Source organism: Apteryx rowi, unplaced genomic scaffold, assembly GCF_003343035.1.
Source record: "Apteryx rowi isolate R43461 unplaced genomic scaffold, aptRow1 scaffold_81, whole genome shotgun sequence".
In the NCBI taxonomy this organism is placed as follows: Eukaryota; Metazoa; Chordata; class Aves; order Apterygiformes; family Apterygidae; genus Apteryx; species Apteryx rowi.
This window is the reverse complement of record NW_020451105.1, coordinates 343,130-366,764: the sequence shown is the minus strand read 5'-3', so window position 1 is coordinate 366,764 and position 23,635 is coordinate 343,130. Positions and strand designations below refer to the sequence as shown.

General features: G+C 37.3%; 1 protein-coding gene across 3 annotated transcripts; it reads left to right on the top strand.

The window, feature by feature from the left end:
- Positions 1 to 1,909: 1,909 nt before the first annotated feature.
- On the top strand, positions 1,910 to 22,348 carry CAT (catalase). 3 transcript variants are annotated; one of them, XM_026089358.1, is made up of 13 exons: positions 2,053 to 2,178; positions 7,842 to 8,013; positions 8,994 to 9,104; positions 10,378 to 10,508; positions 11,417 to 11,521; positions 12,450 to 12,575; positions 13,964 to 14,155; positions 15,176 to 15,328; positions 16,517 to 16,655; positions 17,926 to 18,056; positions 18,629 to 18,736; positions 19,393 to 19,479; positions 19,949 to 22,348. In XM_026089358.1, exons 1-13 carry the CDS (start codon positions 2,113 to 2,115, stop codon positions 20,012 to 20,014), a joined length of 1,587 nt encoding a protein of 528 aa, XP_025945143.1. In that variant the 5' UTR covers positions 2,053 to 2,112; the 3' UTR covers positions 20,015 to 22,348. The 3 variants fall into 3 exon arrangements, with proteins under 3 accessions (XP_025945145.1, XP_025945144.1, XP_025945143.1); XM_026089360.1 differs by lacking the exon at positions 13,964 to 14,155 and having other exon boundaries at positions 1,910 to 2,178; XM_026089359.1 differs by lacking the exon at positions 18,629 to 18,736 and having other exon boundaries at positions 1,910 to 2,178.
- The last annotated feature ends 1,287 nt before the right edge of the window (positions 22,349 to 23,635 follow it).

The following is a 23,635-nucleotide window of genomic DNA, read 5'->3' as shown; positions in this document are numbered from 1 at the left end:
TGACAGGCTGTCGGTGAACAGAGCCATTCTGTTTCATTGTTGTATTACATGTTCTGTGAAGAACCATGCTGGGATTCTTATCAAGGATAGGGAGGAGAAAAAAACAAAAAACACAACAAGCTTGCTGACTCAGTATAAACCAGGATCCTTGCAAACACATTCCCTTAATATCTGTTCATTTAGACAGGTCTCTTATCTTCTATGATTATATCCGATCAATGTCATTAGAGAGGGGCTAATAAGAGGAAAGGTATATATGATTTAATTTTCTAGAGTATCTATGGTCTAGGCAGTCTTTTCCACCTTTCTGGGTCTCAGGAAGCCCACAGAGAAGTATGAATCATGAAGTAAACATCCAAGAATAATTGGTAGATTGAGATCTTCATTTACCTTGCAAGTGCATAATGTCATGTAATCTAATAGTTTAAGATAGATTCTTGCTATTGCTGAAGGGTTTTGCCTCAAGATGGGAGGGCATGAGAAGACAGGTAAGAGAAAAAACAAGCAAATATGCTATGCTAGTGATATTGACTTCCAAATACCATTCCATTTAACTGGAAGAATGTTTTCACTGAAAACTATTTACTTTATTTAGCTTGACCTCTCACTCTTCTATTGTGTATGGATCCTTGTTTCATTTTCATGTTCACTACTAGAAAGAAACATGAAATTTAATCAAAAGTGCTGACTTTGGAAATACATTCAAACAAGTGAATGCTGAATCATTCTTAGCTATACTACTCTTTAGTTTCAAAGCATATATAAAGGCCCCTTTCAAACTATACAACATTCAGTTGCAAAATGAATTTCTTTCCTGATGATGACTTGGTTTTGTGTCAGCGAGATCCTTTGTTGACTCACCTGATTTTGTTTAGACATGTATTTTGAAAACCATCACCTGGATTTCACTTCCATACTAGAGGTGGAAGAGAAACGGGAATAAAAATAACCACCCATTAACCATTTTTTTAATCCTAATTCATCCTTCAAGCACAAAACCAGGGGGGGAAAAAAAACCCAAAAAATCCCACACAGTGTTATTAACATTAGATTAAAAGAGACAGAAACGTGTGCTGTAATACAGAAAATTCAGCCCTGAAAGACTGAGCTTTAAGAAACAGAATTATAGTTGCACAACAGAGTTGCATCTACCTCATCATTTTAAAACACAACCCTGGGAGTTTTCTTGTCCATAATTGTGGACAAAGGTTTTTTTTTTGTTTTTTTTTTTAAGGTTACAAGCTCAGGCATCCAAAAAAATACTGTTTACTGTTGGGTGCCTATGGCTCATGACTAATTTTGATGTATCACTTGTGCCTCCTTTGAAGCACAGATACACATGAGGATAGAATGAACTCTAACACACACCCGGAGCTTTTGATTTCACAACTGAAACATTTTTTCCTACTGAAACAAATCCTGCCTCTAAAGCTCTTTAAGTAATTGCTATTTTCATGGTGTCCTCATCATGTAATTCCCTGTACTCCTGAATAACTTCTCCCCCAGTTAGCAGCTTTAAAAAGCCCTGATACTTCAAAATACGTGACAAGAATCAAGAAACGTACACACCCCCATATAGCTGATGACACACACTCAAATTTGAGTAGTAAGGGAACATTTCACAGCCCAAAGGGTAACAGGAAGACCTCTCTGCGCTCCCCCTTGCCCCTATCGCGCCGCCCCCAGCACCGGGGCGGGGCGGGCACGCCCCCACAGGAGCAGGGCGGGGCAGGGCGCTCTAACCGCCACCGTCTCGCGCCCCCTGCTCGCGGCGCGTCACGGGCTCCCTTTGACCGGGGGGGGGGGCCACGGGCGCGCTGCTTTCCTGATTGACGTTTCTTTGGCCCACTCAGAGCTCGCGTTGGCTCCTGGGCGGGGGGCTATTGGCCGAGGAGGTAGCGGGGGGTGGGCGCAGCGCTGAGGTAGAAGGCGTAGCGCGAGGGCTCCCGCTACCTTGTGGATGTTTACTGGGAGTGCCGCGGCGACAGCTGGGCGCTGCGGGTTACCTGTCCTGTCCCGCGCTGCCTCCGCGCCGCCAGCAAGCACCTCGAGCCGCCCTGCGCTTCTCTCCGCACCCGCCCTTCCTCCTTGGGGGTCTCCTGAGCTTGCAAAATGGCTGACGGCCGGGACAGCGCCTCGGACCAGCTGAAGCAGTGGCAGAGCCAGCGGGGCTCGCAGGTGCTCGCCAGGGCTCCGCAGTCGGGGGCCGCCGGCGCAAGCGAAGCCCGCGGGGCTGCGCTCCTCGGCGCCGCGCCCGGCCCGGGGCGTTGACAGCGGGGCGGTAGCGGGCGCAGCCGTTACGGGAAGGGAGAGGGGGCGCGGCGGCAGCCACCCTGCTGGGGGTGAGGGGAGGCGCCGGGCGGCAGCCAGGGCCGCGGCGGCGGTGCGGTGCCCCCGGGGCTCGCCGGAGCGGGGCTGCGGCCGCGCCGTGCGGCCTGAGGAGCCGCGGGGCAGCGGCCGGGGGGGCGGCGAGAGGCCGCGGGCAGGCGGGCGCCTGGCCCCGCGCCGGGGGACGGCGCGGCGCGAGGAGGCCGGCGGCCGCCCGGGAGCGCTGAGGGCAGGCGGCACGGCCGGCTCGGCTCGGCCGGGCTGCCCGGAGCCGGGCCCGCAGCCTCCCCTTACCGAGGAAGGCGGCTCGTCCCGCCCGAGCAGGGCTCTGAGCAGGGGCGGCAGACCTGCCCTAGGGTCCTCTGCTTTTAAAAACTTTATTCTTCTGTCTCACGTCAGGTGTTGGTATTTCCATTTCTACTCTCGTATTGATAGTGTCCAGTGAAAATGTAACTGGGGAATAACATTAAATAACGCACATTCAGCTGGCATGTGGAAATTTGTTTACCAGATTTCAAAGTGGATTGCTGCAAGTGGTTAATGAGTGTCATACTGTGGATTATGTATTTTTATGATTTCAATCTTCTAAACATGTAGAATTAAATATATTTGGGTAAGCAAATAAATACAGCATTAGTTTATTTTCCTTCCTCTTCTTCAAATTACTCTGTCAGTTCCTACTATATATTGTCTCACAGGACTGTGTATTTGGAATGAAGTACTTTCTCTGCTGATTATGCTAAGCACCCATCTTACAAAACACATGGAATGGCTTGGTTCCCACTGCTTGTATTTATTTATTTATTTTTTAGTTCACTCTGTGCTGGAAGGTATTGTATGAAAACTACATTCCAGTGATTTGAGAAGAGCTTTACCAATAAAGACACGAATTGGGACTTCATCATATCATTCTAGCAAGTTTCATAATGCTCTTTTAATTTTTGTACTTTGAATAATACTTTGTTACAGAAAAGCTGAAATCTGTGCTGAAAGCAGTGTTTATACATTGGCTGAGGTTGACTTGAAGATTGGCAGGCAACCCAGAGTCTGTGTTGCACAAGGAGTCATGAGACCTTAAGATAGGCAGTAGGGAAGGCTTATTAGAATTTTAAAATGACTTGTATAAGGTACAAGGTATCAGTAATGCCTGGAAGTATGTACTTTGATGTATGGTGTTTACAACAGCTGTGACTAAAATTCTCTTGGCTTTGTTTCCCTTCTTTCTGTCACAGGACCTTAGTGCTGTAATGAAATAAACATGCAGATTTGAAAGTTCTTATCTTTTAAGATTTTGACTGTCTGCAACTCCCAACCATATGAAAATGTAGCCATCAAACAAATTTAAATCTGAAAGTAGTATGAGAGTTCTTAAAACTAGTATTTTTTTTCTTTCCCTATATATTGATAAAACTCATTTTGTGTGCCCTGCCTAAACATTATCTGAAACTAAAGTGAATATATCCTACAATTTGAAAAAATGTTTGTACTTCTAATGTCAGCATGCATAAAGATCCTTTCAGCAGATCCGATTGACTGCCCTCACAGGAGATACTGTGCATCCACAAAACTCTTAAATTCTTGATGGCTTTAGTTTCAAAAACTAATTGTGATTTGTAGCTACTTTATTTGTACTAGTTTTAGAAAACAACACTGCAGGAGAAACTAGTTTTCAGACAACAGTAAAGCATATTGATTTGAAATGGGTTCTATTACCTTTACAAACCTTTATTCTTCTCTGTATACATATTTTAAAACCATTATGCAGTCTTTTTTTTTTTTTCCCCCTCCCCCCCCCCCCCCGAGATAATCACACTGAAGGTATTATTATAAGTGTAGGTGAACTAAAAGCTTCTTTTTAAAACAAAGGATAAATGTTTTTTCTTTCCAGTCTGTTTCTTACCATGCTCTTGCAAGGGTTTTGTAAAGCAGAAGGTACAGGTGTATGTACATGCATGGTAGTTCTACCAGTGCCTACTTAAACCTCCTGGGTTACTTAGAACTTCATACAGAACTCCAGGATAAACAGGGCTCTAGTTTAACATAACTTTTGTGGAATGAGTGAAACTTGGTCTCTGCCTTAAGATGACATGCATATAAGTCTCTTTAAAAATGCTGTGGACTTGAGGAGTCTTAAGATCTATGTCCCATTTTTGAAAGTGTACCAGAATCCAATCCCCAAATTTGCTCCTCTTAGAATTTTAGTGTTCAGAATTTGTAAATGATGCTCAAGCTGTACGGACGATTCTTACATTGCACTGTCACAGGCTACCTTACGGCGAGGATGAAAGCGAAGCCCCTATGTAAAACAGGCGGGAAAGATGAAAATGTTTATAATGAATGGTATCGCAAGGAGGTTGGGAAAATGCAAAATCCTAGCTTGCCTTTCATGTGATGCATTGTTTTTCATAACATTGCAAAGAGTTTAACTTTGTTATATGACAGTCATCAATATTAAAAAAAAAATACATTTCTGCTTAGAAAAACTAATGCATTGTTTTTAACTGTAAAAAATCTGAAATTTTTAATCAGCAAAACTAGTGAAAGTCGAAGAAAAATATCAGCATTTTTGGATACAAGAAAAAAGTGGTCTTCTCTAAACAAACTCCAAAAATTTTCATGGCCAGAAAGTTCCATTAAAAATGTCACGATGTGTGTGCATTTATAGTCTCATCATTTACAAACTAACCTGTTCTATCTAAGAAAGGGCTCTTCAAAATAGAGTTAAGAATGGGTTTCAAGAGTGATTGCTTGAGATTTTCATACCACAGTACAGAAAACAAATGTGTAAATATGTCAAGATAATGAGCTGATACTCCAGTTGCATTAATTTGTGCTGGGTGAATATCTTGAAGCAAAATATTTTATATTTGTTAGACTGAATCATGGAATGGATGAATGAGGAGTTCCTAAACTTCTTGAAGTTCCTTGAAAATTGTGGTGTCCTTTTACTTAAGTTAATATATGAAATTAAATTCTAATTCAAAAAATTCAGTTGTTATAACCTCTTAAGCAATTTCTAATTTAAGATTATAGCTAAAACACACAGGGCAAAACATAAATATTTAATGGTGCTAAGTTGTATGGGGCCTTTATATTAGGATATTGTTTTAAGAAGTTGAACTCTTAGACTGACTCAGAATGGGAGGACTTATGATGCAGTCTGACTAGGTGGTTTCTTAAGTTGAACACTGAAATAACTTTCTTTGGCTCATTTAAAACTGAGCATAATGAAAGACAGGAAACTTTCCAGCAAGTGATACAGAAGTAGTAGAAAGAGTAGGGAGAACAATTGCTGCTTTTGCATCTTTCTCTTGACAGTTAGGTAATGTTTTGATTCAAATGGATGATTTAAGAATACTTGAACTACAGCTGAAGCTGTAACTCCCCTGTAAGCTTCTGAACTTCTATAATGCTCTTGTTTATAACTGAATATATATTGCCTTTTTTCAAATGCTTGTACAAATTTCAGTATAGGTTTGAATTTCAAACATCCTGAAGTAATATAGGAGTTAAATTTATGCTTATATCTAATGAAATGGTGCATGAAGGATAAAGCACCTCATTATTTTGGAAACTCAAGCCAGCTAGAGTAGTATATATTGTATACTAATAAGAACATTTTGGAAATGCAGTTATCATGTCAAGTGTTGTCTATTACATGGTTATTCATGTACCTGAGCTAGGCAAAGGTGTATATAACTCTTCCTATATGTTTTACCTCATTCAGAAAACTGGTTGGGTGTAGGTATGAATCGTTGTTCTTTCCCTTGTCTTGTAACATGCCCCCCCTTTAAAAACAAAACAAAACAAAAAAACCGGAGGCTAGTCCTGTGCAGTGTACCTTTCCATTAAATATGTATGGGAATTTCACCAGTTTACAATGGGAGGATTAAAGCCATTAAAGAAAGGACTTAGACGATCAGTATTAAACTTGGGACCCTAAAATTTCCCCATACAATAATGAAAGTCTCCTCAGCAACAGTTATTTTTCTCTCGTCTCCATCACCCCTTTCATTTATAGAACTTTATAAGAAGGAGCAGGGGTTAGTAGGAGATGAGTTAGTCTTATCCTGGTGCAGTTCCTGTGGTTTAGCTACATGGATGCTTCTGGCAGAATGGTGAAAGAAGGTAGGATGGTATGGATGGGGAGCATGGATATATGTCAGTTTAGTGCAACATATAACTGTAGATTTAGTGTTAACTGGTAATAATCTGTGACACTCGGGTATTTGTGCTCATCCTGTTGCAAGCTCTTCCTTGCTCTTCTTTCTTTCTAACTTCTATTCTGTTCTTTGGTATCCCTAACAAATATCACCCTCACCCTGAACAGTTAATAAATATGCTCCAGGAACAACTAACACCTGCAACAATAGTTCTGATCAGTCAACTTATACTACATTCCTTTTGTTTAGTTTAGACGTGGTTTCTGAAGCTTATATACCTTCTCTTACTGCATGTTTTATACAATACCCAGCAAAATAGGACTGTTGCCTTAGTGGAGTACATGAAGTTGTAGGTAATGCAGATAAGTTCTTTTTAAGAAAGTGGGAATACACTCAGTATTATGGAATGTTATGGTCACAGTGCTATAGAATTCCAACAGCTTCTTGAAAATTTTTTTGGAGTGGTTATTTTTTCAGGTGTGGGGTTAGTCCTGCCTTATCAGGTGCTGCAGTTCTAATTAGCCTACAAGCTTGCTTAACTTAGACTAGGTATGCAAGAGAGGAGAAAGGGATGAGTACTGCTATTTGGGGCAATTTCTTTAAAGACAATTATGCTAGTCAAAAAAACCCCAGTGTTCTGGTTTACTGTCCTTTGGACAGGACATTTACTGACAGTAGGACTTCTTAGGGCTTCTCTTAATCCTAGTCCTTCAGTGGTTTGCAAGTCTGGAATGATGAATATTTAGGTGCTCCTACCTGTGTTATTCTCTGTAGTTCTTCTGGACCCATAGTAGTCATGGTACCCTCTTCTTGTCTTTATGGTGTCTCTATAGCTCTTTCACTGACTTCATCCCTGTGTCCACATTACCTTTTTATTCCTCCTCTCCTTTCTTCTCCCTCATTACTTTCCAGCAACTACTTGGTAATATCTCTTCCTTTAGTTCTCTTTCTCTTCTCCCCCTTGCCCCTTCTCCTCACCCCTAAATGTTGAATGGCACACTTGCATAGACTTTAAATATTACCTAGACTAAGAGGGGGCTGTACTGAAGCTTAAGTCATGGTTTAGGCTAGTCACTTCCTATTTGTCTTCAAGTGAGATACATCATCTTAACAAGTAGTATTGTTGTATTATACATGGCTTTCACTCCCCTTCTTTAGGAGCCCCAGCTGTACAGTGCTGATACAGTTAGACCATCTATGGTTTCTGTGGCTGGTTCCAGAAACCTACGCCATTTCTGTATATACGCTTCTGTATGTCATATGACACAACTGTTGATCAGATATGCACATTGTGTGGCTTAAAGCATACAGTTTTTAATCCCTGTAATATTCACTGTGTTTTGCTTTCAGAAACCAGATGTATTGACCACTGGTTCTGGGAACCCAGTAGGGGATAAGCTTAATATCCTGACAGTAGGGCCACGTGGGCCTCTTCTAGTTCAGGATGTTGTTTTCACTGATGAGATGGCTCATTTTGACAGAGAGAGGATTCCCGAAAGAGTTGTGCATGCAAAAGGAGCAGGTATGTTTTAAGAACACCTACTTTTTCTCTGTGAAGAATTAGGCTGTAGAAAGCCCTAAAGTTAATAGATTGATAGTTATATATGAACAACAGTGAGAAGAACAAGAAGTAAGGCCCGCTTTAGAAGAACTGCCTTTGGGATCTTTGATCCAAAGGTTGATGGATCATGTATGTGAAGTTAAGCAGTGAAAATCTTTGACTTTATAACTGAGGAAGTCTTAGTAAATGGTTAATATACTATAAAATTGCCATTCTTGATAAATTTTAAACCAGTCTTCATCTTTATGCCAATGGTCAATGTCAAAACTTGAGGCACTGAAAAGTTTTTTCTGTATCATCAGTTATATATATTGTCTATACCATCTGTTGTACCTGTCAAAGCAAGAAGATACCTAGTATTAAAAAACAAACCTCCCTTCCCCCCCCCCCMAAAAAAAACAACTCAATTTAAGTCTTTTGTTGATCTCTGTAGAATAGAACTGGCATCTCCTGATTTTGTTATGATTGCTCTACAACAAGAAAATATGAGACTAAATCTTGTTGTAATGTGCATGTAAGGGAAAGGTTCCATTGTGGGGATGGGGAAAAATTTCGTTGCTTCATCTGGCTTAAAGATCAGGATTAAAGAAGTATTTGCCTTGGTCTGAGATAAACATGGAAACTCTAGGCAGAAGAGCCTCCAGAAAGCCACTGTGTGTTATTTCTCTCAGAAGTGAGGTCTGTTGCTTCCAGAAACTGTTGACAATCAGTTAAGGATGGGGAGGGAAAGGACTGTACAACCAGTACTTTCTGCTTTAAGTAAATGCCCTTAAGTGAAAATTAAATATGAAATGTTTTAATGCATAAATTCTGTTTAAATTCATGAATTTCCATGTTTCCTTTTGACTAAAAGTTAAATTTTACTGTAATGGAATAACAGATGTGTTATAAGTGAAAGGGCAGTGTCTAGATCTTCTTTTTTTTAAATTACTTTTTTACAGGAGCCTTTGGCTATTTTGAAGTGACTCATGATATTACCAAATACTGTAAGGCAAAAGTGTTTGAACACATTGGAAAGAGAACTCCGATTGCTATACGATTCTCCACTGTCGGTAAGGTTCTAAACTTATTTTGTGTCTTCTTATAGGTGTACCATAATTGATATCAATATGTTTACTTCGTGGAACATTTATCTTGTACTTAAGATAGTTTGATATGTTTTCTGCCAAGTAAATCATCTTCTGTGAATTTCATTTAAATTATAAAACCTTAAGTAATTTTGAGCAGCTTCTACTTCTTTGTGCAAGAGCCCTCTATAGATGTTTTCCCTTCTAGAATGTGTAAGAAAGGGTAGTTTGAGCCATTTTTGGTTTTGAGGAAAGCCTACTTTATTTCTGGATGGACCATGATCAGTGCTTGCATGCTGCAGCTGTGCCCTTGAAAATTAAAGACCTGTTATTTCTTACCTTGTAGGAATGTTTTAGTGATGAATGCTCTAAAGAAAGTACAATGGCAAAGAAGAATAGTGTGTTCTAAAAGACTTTCTTCTTTTTCTAAAGAGCTGAATACATTAAATGGCAAAATCTTAAATGATGTTAGGTGAAACATACATTATGACCAATACCTTGTACCTAGAAGAAATGTTTTTAAAAAATGTTACCACTCTACCTGTATTTAAAAGCAAAGAAATCTTAATGAGGGTTCACTTCTGGTAGTAGTATTAATAAAAAAGTTCCACATGGCTCAAGGAGCTGCAGTTTTTTTCAGTCTAGCTGGTGTTTCCCTGTGTGACCAAAACTTAAGGGGTCATGGTACGTATCTATATAGGAAAGACATGCAGCTGAGTTCAGTGCATTGACCTGCATGCTAAAGCAGGCTGTTGCATCTCTTTACCTTTCCTTTCCCTGCTCTGTTTGAGCATGTTTCTTCCTAGCTATCTTATAGTCCACAGAACTTTTTTTATGAGAAAATGAGCGTCCTAGTTATTTCATCATGACGGTTAGCATTAGCTGTTCCTGGATACTTCCAGAACACTTTTGCTCAGATATCATGTTAGGCATTTTTTCTCTGGTATAAAGTTATTCACTGGAAGAATTATTTTGGTAAAGTAGAAATGGAATTTAAAGGGTTGCAACTCTTACTATGGTAAGTTGCCTTTTTTAAGGCACACTGTTTATATAACTACCTTCCAAATAAGAGCTTTCAGATTGGGAATTGCGCATTAATTAGCAGGCTTTACCTTCTGTGTTTTAGTCAGTAAAGCCTTATAATTCAGTGTTGTCTCTGCTAGTGATAATGTGCGTTCTGCTCTTAATTGGTTAAAGTGGATGTACTGGCTTTTTCTTTTCTTCCTAACGCCTGTATATGTTCATGTGTTTCTTCAAGCTGGAGAGTCCGGGTCAGCTGATACAGTTCGTGACCCTCGAGGCTTTGCAATGAAATTCTATACAGAGGAGGGCAATTGGGATCTTGTGGGAAATAATACTCCTATTTTCTTTATTCGGGATACAATGTTGGTGAGTAAGTGCTTAAGATGAGGATAATTTGTGAAAGAGTCCAAAAGTTCATTCACTCTCTGTTGCTTCACTGAGAAGCAAAAACTGTTGTTTTGACATACTTTTTAAGTCTTTTGTTCAGTAGATGCTCCAAATGTGTGGGGTGTGTGTGTGGTTGGTTGTGTGTGTGTGTGTGGGGGGGGGTTAGAATTAATGCTTGATTACTTACATTGTTGTTTTTCATACTGCAAATGACTACTCTGCTGTGACATGTGCTACTGTGCAAGTAACTTCATTCTCCTCATTCTTTGTATTTTTGTTTCAGGTCTGATAAGTTTTACTAGTGTTGGAATTAGCCTTTTTTACACTAGGCTTTGTTTAATTCTTAGGCTTTTTTTAACTTAAAGCTTCTATAAGTTCTTTTTATGAAATCTGATAATTTTTTGTCTATTAGTACAAGTTTGACTGCACTTTGTATGTGTTAGTAGAGGGGCTTTTCTTTAGAGTGGAGTTGAACTATATAGATATCCTATAATATCCCTGTGTTCATTTAGGAGTCACTTATTCAGTTAAGTTCGTATATCCAGATTCAGAAGGATTTACCTCTAATTTAATCTGTCAGAAATTGAAAGTTTTCTTTGGCTCTCAACAGACTATTATCCTAATTGTAAATATTTCACTTTCACAGTCAAACCAGTAAAATTACAGTACAGAATTTGGTTCCAGGAGGTGGATGATGATGGAAAACTTGTGATCTTACTGCTTTCTGTCTCATCTTTGTTTGTTTTTGCTTCAGTAGATTAAAGGGTATTTAAAAAACTGTCTTGTCTTACTGTATCCGAAGTTGCTCGGTATACCCCAGGAGGTGTTGCTTAAGTTAACTTTTTTTTTTTTTTTTTTTTTTTTTTAAAAACTTCTGGACAAATTAGTTTCCATCCTTCATCCATAGCCAAAAGAGGAACCCTCAGACTCATTTGAAGGATCCAGATATGGTGTGGGACTTCTGGAGTCTTCGCCCTGAGTCTCTGCATCAAGTAAAGACCTTTCTTGAATTTATTTTCTATGGTTAAGAAAACTGTAAGTTATAAGAATGCACATGTTTCTGTTTTTTACTGTCTCAGTTTCATGTTTCATCTAGAAATCCACATAATCTTTTAGGAACAGTAAAGGTCAAAGGTCTACGATAACTTCTAAGCCTGTTAGTTACATTTCTAGTTTTACATTTTTTTTTTTCTTCTTTTATTGACTATCTGAAATATGTAGGATTCTTTTGTTTTCACAGTCCTATGTTATATAGGAATGAAGGGAGTATTCTTAATTTTCTAATAATAAAGCACTGGAAATACTGATTAACAACAGTGTTTGTATATTTAATGTTAAAGAGCAAAATACTGGGAATGCGATGCTGTTGTATCTGAGTTTATGTAAAGCTGTATATTGTTTAATATGTTAGTTCGACTCCAAAAAGGACCAGAATGCACAATGCCTTCCAATTCTTCTGTTTACTTATTCCAATCCTTTCAAGCTAGTGTAAAATTAAAAATAAGTTTGGGGTTTTTTTTGTTGTTGTTGAAGTGCTCACACAGAGCCTTTGTCAATAATTACTGACTGGAAAAAGAAGCATCACAACTGTTATGTGTGATCATAAGCATAAAGAAAAGCAGCATTTTCAGTAGCTTTGCATGATGGTATGTTTATTGCCTGAAGAGTTTCATTAAGAACTAGTTGTTTGGGATTTTAATTTTCAGGTTTTGTCTTTAACCTGAAAAAACTGTCATATTTTTATCTGTAACTTAGCTTATCCATGCCTAGCTGCCTTGTTCTTATAGGGAAAATCATAACATTATCACCAGGTTAATGTCTTGCACTTCACTGAATACTTCACAGGGACGGTGAAGGGACGATGGTCCCTTTATCCTTGAACTAGAGATTCCATTAATATTGTTGGATCTGTCTCTTTAGGTGTCTTTCTTGTTCAGTGATCGTGGTATTCCTGATGGATATCGCCATATGAATGGATATGGATCACATACATTTAAACTGATTAATGCTAGTGGAAAAGCAGTTTACTGCAAATTCCATGCAAAGGTATTGATTTTTGCATTTACCTATTGGAAATATACATCATATTGGATTAAAAAAAGTTTAAATAAAGATTACCTGAGAAAGTTTTGTAACTTGTTAAGTCTGATTCTGAAAAGACTAGTTAGTGCATAGTCTTAATTTAAAAGGTGTGTGTATTTTTTCGTATCAGTTGCATGCTTTTAACAAATACAAAGGATTCATTGTTCTTGCTCTGACATGGTAGGTGTTTACTGAGCTATGAGGAAACTCTTCTTTTGGGGGGGGGAACGTTTGTTTCTACTTGGAGCACTCAGTGGGCTTGTGTGGTGAGCTCTGTGTTTTAAATGTTTTATTTAGTGTCTGATACATTCCTATTTTATGTTCATGGCTACACAGTAGTTCAGATTCAACAGGTGCTTCTTCAGCTAAAAGTTCTTTCAAGCTGGCTCTGTTTTTGTTCCTGTTTTTATTTATATATAGATATATCTATATATATCTATATATCTCCACACACACATACACACTCACATATATATACACATATATAAAAAACTACACACACACATATTTCTATATATATATACGTGTGTGTATATATATTATATGTGTATATGTATGTGTATGTGTGTGTGTATATATATATATATAAAAAACTATATAGAAATTCTCTGGTTCTGGGAGCTCTGTGACACTGAAGCTCACAGAACTCCCATGCTTTTGTCAGAAAGCAGTCTCAGTCCAGCACATCTTACTTGGTGAAAAATTCCCTTCAAAATTTTAGAGACAACGCACCTTCTTACCTCTTCAGGCTTCAGCTAGTGGAGCCTGGATGTTTACCTCTGAAACAAAGGCTTCAGAAACCATCATGTTAAACTAACAGGGATTGTATAGGAACTTTAAGCCTTTGAGTTACTCAAAGCTTATGCAAATGAGATTTTTAATAGCATTAAAGATGACACGGGGGGGGGGAAAAATTGAGAATTGAGATTTGCGTAGGATCCAGAACTTTCAGTTGTAAGGGCTGCCACCTTGTTTTTACTTAGTGCTGGCATGTGCTCTGTATGAAGAGGTGGGAGGTTGGGACACTTAAGGAGTACTCCATACATTAATGGGAGAGAGGAAACCTCTTCTTCACTTGATGTGCTGCAGGGATCATAATTTCCTTTCTGTTTTATGTTGTATAACATGACATTTATTTTCCTTCTATCAGAGAACTATTTTTTTATTTTTGTCTTTTAACCCAGAAGGCAGCTGTTGAATGTACTATTATTCTGAACTCAAGTTATTGGAGAATGGAAGGTGGACAGTCATGCTCCTAGATCCTAAGTCTTGTTAATACACATCTCTTATCAGTGATTTCTGTAATACTTTATGCATATTGTAACTGGTGTTACTGTTCTTATTGTACTTAGACTGATCAGGGCATCAAAAACCTTTCTGTTGAAGAAGCAGGAAGATTGGCTTCTACTGATCCCGATTATGGAATACGTGATCTTTACAATGCCATTGCTAAGGGAAACTATCCATCCTGGTCTTTCTATATTCAAGTTATGACATTTGAGGAAGCAGAGAAGTTTCCATTTAATCCTTTTGATTTAACTAAGGTATTTCTGATGCTATTATGAATACTCAATTTCAGCTTCTTTAAGAAAGGTCATGAATTCAAAATGTAGGAAATGCCAGAACTGAGCTCATCCGTACATAAGAAAGGGTAATAAGATGCATAACATAACACTGTTTTCCTAAGTTTCAGTCTAGTGCCTTAACAGAGAAAAGTTTGTCCTTTCTTTTTATTCATCCCTCCTCCTTTAAGTGTACTGCTTATTATTTGGTCAGGATGAGTCAAACCTTGGAGATGAAGTTATGTGCTTGTTAAACATATCAGACAGGAACTTAATGGATTAAACCTTCACTGGAATTTTGAATACCCTTTTCTCTCAGTTATTTAATCAAGAAAGCTGCAGAAGAGAGCCTCCTCTGTGGCATTATATGGAATCTTATGTCACTCTTCCTCAGTGAAATATGAATCCAGGTCTGTAGATTGTGACTGCACTGCATTTCAAAAATGTGATTTCAGATCACAGTCGCACACTGAGCAAGCTAGTTTTAAGTGTTGTTGATCGTGTAGCATCTGATACTGGTCTAATTTTATGTCAGACTTCCAGCTGCTGTTTCAAAGAATGGCATGTTGAAAGATACTAACATAAGCTTGTTCCCCCAAAAGTGGCTAACTATTTTCTGGACTTGAAAGTTCAGGCTAAGATGACAAAGAAAAGGCTAGTTAAGCTGGCTGTACTTTGAAGTAGCTGAAAACAGCTCATGCTAACAGTTCCACCTACAACATTGCATTCTTAGGCAGTTTTTCAAGTGCCTGTGGCTATTTCATTTAAGGATTCAAGTGCTGAGATTATGCTGTGATGATGAAATAAATTGCATGAATACTCTGTATGAATTGCGAAAGGCTTCTTAAAGTGTAGCTTTTCTCAAAATGCTCATTACCAAAATAAAAATTATTTCAGTAAGGTATTTTCTCAATCGGGAATTTCTAGGCAGTGTTAGCTTTTTTTAAGTTGCATGATGGTAAAATAAGTTTGATTTTTATGCATGTGTGTTATGTCTTACAGATTTGGCCTCATGGTGACTACCCTCTCATCCCTGTGGGAAGGCTTGTCTTAAACAGGAATCCTGTCAATTACTTTGCAGAGGTAGAACAAATGGCATTTGATCCTAGCAACATGCCACCTGGTATTGAACCTAGCCCTGACAAAATGCTGCAGGTAAACTAAAATGCATATGATACTTTTTAGACAGACAAAAGTTTACATTTCTTCTGCTGTTTGTGAAAGCGTTCATATCGCTGTTTGTAGAACAGTAGTAAAATAGCCTGACAAAGCAGCTGTTTTTAGTTGTTTTTTAATGATCACCATTTGTTGATGTGCCCATCCAACATTTAAATATAAAGAGAATGGGAAAGAACTGAGGGAAGAGAAAATCTAAAATATAGATGGAATCTGTGACTACTGTCAAAATTGTTGTGAAATCTACCAGTCTGACTGACAAGAAGTACTGGATAAAACTGTAGCAAGGATGTAGTATTTTTTCAGTTTTACCGTGTATCTTAGAGTGGTTGTAGACTCCTTTATGGAGGTAAGAGGAGGACTTCAAATGCTGTAAAATACAGATGTAACTAATCTCTGATTATAAAATGTGAGACTGTTCTTCAGAAGTAATACTGCAGACTTCTTACAGGTAGAAGTAGACTAGTAAGACTGTATGCAACAGACTCTGCTAGCTGCACAGTTGTGGATGTTTCCACATTGTGCTCTTTTAGGTTATAAACAGGTTGGTACCGTGGGTATCCTTTGAAGCACCAAAGTATTTTAATGCTTTTAAGTGGATAAACACTTTAAACATCATGCAGTTCTTCTGTATTGCCTCTCTTCACTCCCAAAAGCTGGATGGTGGTAGTCAGAGTCAGTCTGTCTTGGTATCCAGACAACAACTGGTTCAGATTCAGTTCAGCAAACAGTTAATGTACGTATTTCAGATTTAATCTATTTTTAGATCTAGGGTTGAAAATAAACAGGAAAATATTGATATTATTTTTTGGTAATACTAAGCACTACTATGGCCGTTTTCATCTCTGCGTGTGTAACCATTTTCTTGCTTCAGAATAGTCTTAGAATTCTGGAGCAGGTCTTGTTTGTAATTGGTAGGAAAGGTCAGGCTGCACAAATGTAACACAACATGCTGTTTTTCACTGATATTTCCAACAAAATTGGCTCAAGCCTGAGTGTTTCTCAGGCTCCTATTGGACATTATTTGAAGTGTGTCAAAAAATATATGCAAAAGAACCACTGTCTCTTCCATTTTACTACTTAAGGTGTTGTGCTTTGAACTCTGATATGCCACTTAAGTGATCTCTTTTAGCAAGTAGCAATTAATATTTGTGACAAATATTTTAGGGTCGTCTTTTTGCATATCCTGACACTCATAGACACCGTCTGGGACCTAACTATCTACAAATTCCTGTGAATTGTCCCTTCAGAACTCGTGTTGCCAATTATCAGAGGGATGGACCAATGTGTGTGTCTGACAACCAAGGTATTAATGAAAAGTCTTAAATCTAATGTTGATATTTATGCATATACTGCAGATTTTTTTGTTTGCAGGGGAATTAAGATAATTGTTGGAAAAATAGTTTTATTGGATGTTACTAATTTCTTACACTGTGAGAAATGTTGCTTTTTTTCTTCAATCTTTCAGTATTACTTGTGACTCTTTCCCCAACTCATTATTCTCTATTTTCTGAGCTCAAGACTTCCTAGTTTATCTGTTTCTTTCCTTTTATCAGAAGTACAGAATAGTTTTCATATAATCTTTGTCAACCATTTAGTACCTTTTCTTAAATTATTAGATCCTTTTCGAGATTAGTTGACCAGAACTGCACTTTTGCAAATCTGCCATATGCTCTTTTCTTTAGAGTGCCCTAACATTGTCTATCTGACATTCCTAATACTCTACTTTCTGATTGCTGGTGAACACTGAATTGACTTCAAACTATCCACGTGAACTCAAGATTTCTTTCATGATTAGTAGCAACATATTCTAGAGCCCCTGATTGTGCCTATATAAAGTACATGTATTTCCCTTCTCTTATGGTTTACATTGCAAATAAAATTTTATTCAGCAATGCAATTTTCATTCAACTTTTTAGTAGCATGAAGTCATGCTGTCACTGTAAATAGCCAGCTTTGATTTGACTAGGTTAAATAAAGTTTATGGAAGGTAAACTGTCTGCTTACTATTTGCTGCCTCTTCAGCTAACTTTCTGAATATGTTGAAGAGTACAGGTACTCACACAGATCCTTGAGGAGTGCCTACCTGATTAATTCTTCGTATGAAAAGTGACCACTCATTCCTACTTTTTTTTCTTATGTTCTTAATACAATACTAATTGACAAGGTATCTTCTTCCCCTTGTTTGAAATACTTGGAAAATAAGAACTTGGAAACAGCTTGGACTAAAACTTGAATGACTTCCATGACTTTCTCTAATATTGGCTGAGCAACGGTATTGTGAAAGTGACCACACCTCCTTATTTGTGAAACAAAATCAAATGAAACAAAATAACATCTTTCCTCAAAAGTTCTTGAAACTTTCTTTTTGACCAGCGCTATTAAACACTTGCTTGAGGCTATAACAAACTCCTGCTGCTAAGTGTATGTTGACAGAAAAATGCCGACAACTTTTTTTAATAAGGTGAATCATAACTGGTTAGTTGATTTAGGTTCTTTTAGGCAAAACATACTTTTCTGTCCTCTAATTTAATCTGAGAGAACTGGCATCTGCATTTTCTTCTTTTCTTTTTCAGGTGGTGCCCCAAACTATTATCCAAATAGTTTTACTGGTCCAGAAGATCAGCCCAATGTGAAGGAGAGCCGCATGTCTGTTTCGGGTGATGTGCAACGCTTCAATAGTGCAAATGAAGATAATGTGACTCAGGTATGATGTATGAAAAGGCTTTACATTGCTTATTTCAGAAGATAAGTTTATAAGCTGTCTAGACAATCTTAAGCTCAGCTCTCATGAGATGGTGGAAGATCTCTGTGCAACTTCATTTCATGGGTAATTGAATGTTTGTTGACAAGACTGAGTCCTCACAAGCCTTTGCCTTCCATATTCTGAGCACTGATATTTAGAGGTAGTGATTTTTTCAGTCTTCCTGTAATTGGTTTCTGCAGATATCCAAACCAGAATATGTACATAATACCATCACCATCAATTCCTAAATTGTTCAGCTGGAGCCCTACAGCACATCTGTTTGTTTTGATTAATTAGATGAGCAACACAGACTTCCAAACTAGAAATGAAAAGAGTTGCTAGCAAGCTTGCCAAATACACAAACTGATAGCCTTTTGAGGTGTGGGGTGTTTTTAAGTGTTGTCTGACTAGTAAGTGAAAGCTCTTTTTCAATAATAACGAATCCTGAAAATCTGTTAACTGTTATTAAAAGCTGCTGGTGGAATCACTTGCTTTTTAGAATTGCAAAATAAAACTTTGTTTCTAATCATAAGGTGCGAGTATTCTATACCAAAGTACTGAAGGAGGATGAACGCCAAAGGCTATGTAAAAATATTGCTGATCATCTTAAAGATGCTCAACTCTTCATTCAGAAGAGAGCTGTAAGTGGCCTATTCACTGTTTTAGCCTTTACTCTTTTTTCCAGGTTTTCTTGCAATCTGTTAATGTTTTGTCAAAATGGCAATATGCTGATGGAATGAAAGACTAGGAATTCTTGGGAAGACAACTTCATGATTTTTCGTTTTATGCAGGAGTTATCAATACAGAACATATTATGTAAATATGCACAAATATTTATATAAGTAATATGTAAAATAAAAAATGACTTTTCTCCCTGAATGGAAAGAAGGGGGTGAATGTTGACCATCAAGGATGTCATGATATTTTGACCTTGCTGATGTCAAAAACAAGATGACTGCCAGTATAACATTTTTGGTCTAAACAAGGAAGAGGAGGTGAAGGTCAGAGAGAGATTGGATCTTTCTCTTTACTAGTGGTACTTTGTTTAATCAGGAAAGAGTGACATAATGTGATGCTTATGTGACATAATAAAAATTTGGATGGAAAATGCTCATAGCTCCTTTCTGGCTGGTCAGAATTAAACTGTTAATTTTGAGAAAAGTATTATCATTCCCCTTTTCTTCCTTATGATATGCACTGCTTGCAGGCCATGGAGTAGGAAAGATAAAGAAGAATACGTCTGAAGCAGAGGAATAAAATTCTTGTTGCCTCTCTCGTTCTGCTTGTCTTTGTTTAGGTGAAAAACTTTACTGATGTTCATCCTGACTATGGTGCCTGTATTCAGGCACTACTGGACAAATACAATGCTGAAGCTGGGAAAAAGGTATGCTAATTATTTCTGTAGTTGAGTTTTGACTGACTGAATATTTTAGCTTCTTTTGTATATCCACTGAAGTGAGGACTCAGTCTTGAGTTACATTTGGTTTACCTGGGAGAAGTCAGTGCATGTAGAATTGTAAAATGGGGACTATCACTCTGACAACATTTAAATTAAGTGCTGATTAACTAATGATTTACAATGATTTCAGTTTAGTGGGTTTTTTTGTAATGATTCTGGGAGATGACTAGAAATGCTAGACAATGTGGTCAGGTTGATCATTCAGACTATAATAGTTACCTGTTTCCTTTAATGGTAATGAAACATTTTAGTTTTTTTTTTTGTTTATTTGTTTTCATTTTTTGCTATGTGCAATAACAAAATCATTGCTTTAAGGTACACAATTTTTTTTTGAAGTTCGCTAAACTAAATTTAATGGAACTTGCTCTGAATATTTCTCTTGCTTCATTTTTAGGATGTAATTAGGACATACACACAATCCACATCTCATGTGTCTGCCAAAGAAAGATCTAACTTGTAAACCGTGCCACAGAGATTTACTCTGTTCTTGAATTTTGCATCCGCATAACTGCAGGACAACCTGCTGAAGACATTAATGAATGTAGCAGACTTCCGCACAAATATACAAGCGTTTTACAGGCTTGATTTATTAAGTTTTCAAGTGCCTATACCTGTATGGGAAATGGAAAGTAACTCAAGCTAACAACCCTAGTGCCTTTCAACACTAGTGCTCCGTTTGTTAACAATGTATCGTGTTTTTAAGGAAACCTGTAATTAAAAAATGTCTTCATTTCTAGAAGCAAGCATAAGTTTAATCAAAATATTGCTTTTTTTGTTTGTTTTTTTCATTGCAAGACTTTTCTGGTTAAATTACAGAATAAAACTTCTATACTGATACTGATTATCATTAGGGCTCATGTTCATGTTAATAATTTGATGTTGCTTGTTATTTCTAATAAAATAGAATTGACATTTTGTATTTTTAGACATTACTTCTGGAATGCAAAAATGAAATTCAAAGGAAATAATACATGTGCAATAGTTTGCTTAAAATACTGTGTATTTCTAGTTCCTTATGGTATAAATGAAACTAAAAAGTTTAATCTCTCTATATATTGATTCTTATTGCTAATACCTGTTTTAGGATGATAAAGCTTTGCATATTTACTAATGCTAGGTTGGATATACCTGACGTAAGTGAGATAGGAAAGAATATTTTCTAACTCCATACACTTCACAACAAAACTGATTACATCTTAAGAATCTTTAGAGGGGAAAAAATTGTCCTTCCTAGTCTATAAGAATTTAATTGGAAAGTATTAATTTTTCAAATGTCTGAGAAATTAACCTCAGCATAAGCATTTTTATTTTGGCCAAATTCAAGCTCAGGCAGCTTTAAAACTATTCCTTACAGTTTTTGAAATCCTGTTATTTTACTGGCTTAATCTTAATGTTGCTATTTATTATTCAAGCCAGAGCTGTTTTCTTTTCAAAAAAATCACACTTTCACTGAAATGGCATGTGTATGTATATGCATATATAAAACCCCTCTGATTTTATGAATATTAGACCATTGTCTAGTGTTTGGAGTTTAATTCATCAGTGCAAAATGATTTGGAACCCTTTGGACTGAAAAGTATTCCCTGTTACCACTTAGATCCAAAGGAGTCTCTTTAGCATAGTAATATTGTCTTCAGTCTTTGAGTATAATTGCCAATTAGCTCTTAGAAACTGAGACAAAAAGAAAGTGTTTATATTTGAGAACTTAGAGCAAGGATTGAATGACCATTTTGGAATTTCTGGAGTTACCTTGGTTGAATATGTACAGCATTGGACTAAAAGCATATCATCAGCATCTGAATGCTTTACCATAAAAGGATACAACAAAAGCAAGGCTTGAATTACTGATTTATAAGTGCTAAAATCCCACCTTGATTTTTTTGCTCAGGTAGTTATTTGGGAAGGATTATTCTGTTAGGGGGTAATCATGTTTAAGCTGATTGAGTTTTGGATAAAAACCTGTCATACCTATTGCACGCTGAAGTTAGTCATAACAGACAAAAATGTCTTTGAAGTGCACTTGGCAGGACCAGGCAATTGCCACATCTCAAATCCTGGCCAGTTTTAGTGACTGTTCTGTTGGCTATTTTGTCTTCTTCCCTTGCCAAAGGAAAGATCACTGTAAACATATAATTAGTCCAGATACCAGTTCCACAGCATCACCTTTAGTGTGATATATTTGCTTTCCTTATTTACCTGCTGATATTGCCTCATTACCATTTGGATCACAAGAAGCATGAATGACGATACAAAGAATTTCAGAGCCCAGCTACTAGTTCTCAACTCAACCAAATCTTATACAAATTTCTCAAATCATAGCAACTTTTCAATACTGGGGACATTTGTGTGTCCTTGAACTGAATTTTGAATAGGAATACTTCCTGTGGTGTTTTTTTTCTTTTAAGTGTGAATTGGCCTTCCAAGAAGTGAAGGCAGATAGATAAAGAAGAGTTGGTATTAAGTGTTGTTCCATTAAGTGGAAGCATTGTAGAAAGCTGCTTCTACTCAAACTCATTTATCTGTTAATCTGTTGTGAAAAATTGACATGCTGTGTGATAGATGCAGTAAAATAATATAAAATGATAGTCTGCTTTACTGTGGATTTTTACCTGATCAGGCTAGTAGGAGCAGCTGAAAGAGCCACATAAATGGGTAGGAATACTTCTTGCTAGAACATAGAATCCTAATAACTCTTGGAAAAGAATAAGCCAGACTTGTTCTTTAATTTTGGTGGTTTCTGCTAAATATTGTCTTGCTTCTATTTCTGAAATAAAGAACTAAATTTAAAAACCTCTTGGCTGCGTATTGTCTGTTTTGTTTTTGTGAGCATGTGTTTTCAAAGAGGTTATTCAATCTAGATGATTCATACCTTCAGCTGTGTTTTGGAAATTGTGCAAAAGCTGTTCAAGTTTTGGGGAAGTAGATGCTATTTCAGAAATCAGTTATTTGGACTGCCAAGGACTAAATTCTGCTCAGCTCTGATTTGTCAAATTACCTGTTAGGCTCCTCTGTCAGTGATTTGTAAGCCTTTGGGGAAAAGGAAGGCTACTCAGATCTGTAGTAAAACAGTGCCTATAATTGTGTGCGCTGCATGAACGGGAAAAAATTGCTGTCCCACTTTACTGTGGCTTTTGTTGATTATGCCTTGCTTAAGTCTCTATTTGTTGAAGAACCTTTTGTTATTTTTCATCTAAAATCCTCAGTCGTGATTTACAGAATTGTTGTGAGACTATTGAGGCCATCCAGTTTTTCAGAGTTCACTTACATTCTAAGGAAGGAGAGTTATTTTTAGTAGTTTTATTTTCAACTTTGCATATTTTGTTAAACACTTGAAATATGTCCCAAAGGTACTACATAGCCTTTCAAAAGGCTGTCAGTACAGAGATTTATTCTACTGTTTGTATTACACAAATGTTTAGTTCAGTTTAACTCTGTTATTTATAAACTGCTTTTCTTAAATTGCAGTCATTTACTTTTTTTCCCGAATCACTACTTTTTACTTCATATGCAAGGAACTGTGGCATAGCCAGGTAAAAACCACTGGGAGAATGATGATTACTAGTAAATGTGGTAGTTTAGAGTAGAGCTTGGGCTAATATTTGGATGGTGGCACTCAGATTGGAGAGTCAAGCACTAGGTGATGAGGAAGAGTGAGGAAACATCTTATGCAGTAATACTGAAAAGACATGTAGACTGCAGCTACCTTTATTTTGAAAACTCACAATTTCAACACGGTTTTGCTTAAAAGCCTGACCTCTGTTCTGTGCTCCAAACTGACTGTGACAGGCATTACAAAGTAAAACTATGCTCATGCAAAAGATGGAGTTAGGCCACACTGGAAGAACAGTAATCTTATTTGTTCAAAAAAGATAAATCTGTGTTACAGCTACTTTGAGAATAAAAATGCTGTTTATGTGACATGGCATAATCTCACTTGTATACGTAGACTGTATTCTGCTCAAGTCAAATCAAATACTCTTATGATATGTGGCTGCTGTATATTTTTCAGTTATGTGTTAAGAAGGATTGCTCAGCTGCTTCCTATAATCCTTTTAAGGTAGGTATCCATCTCTAATAATGG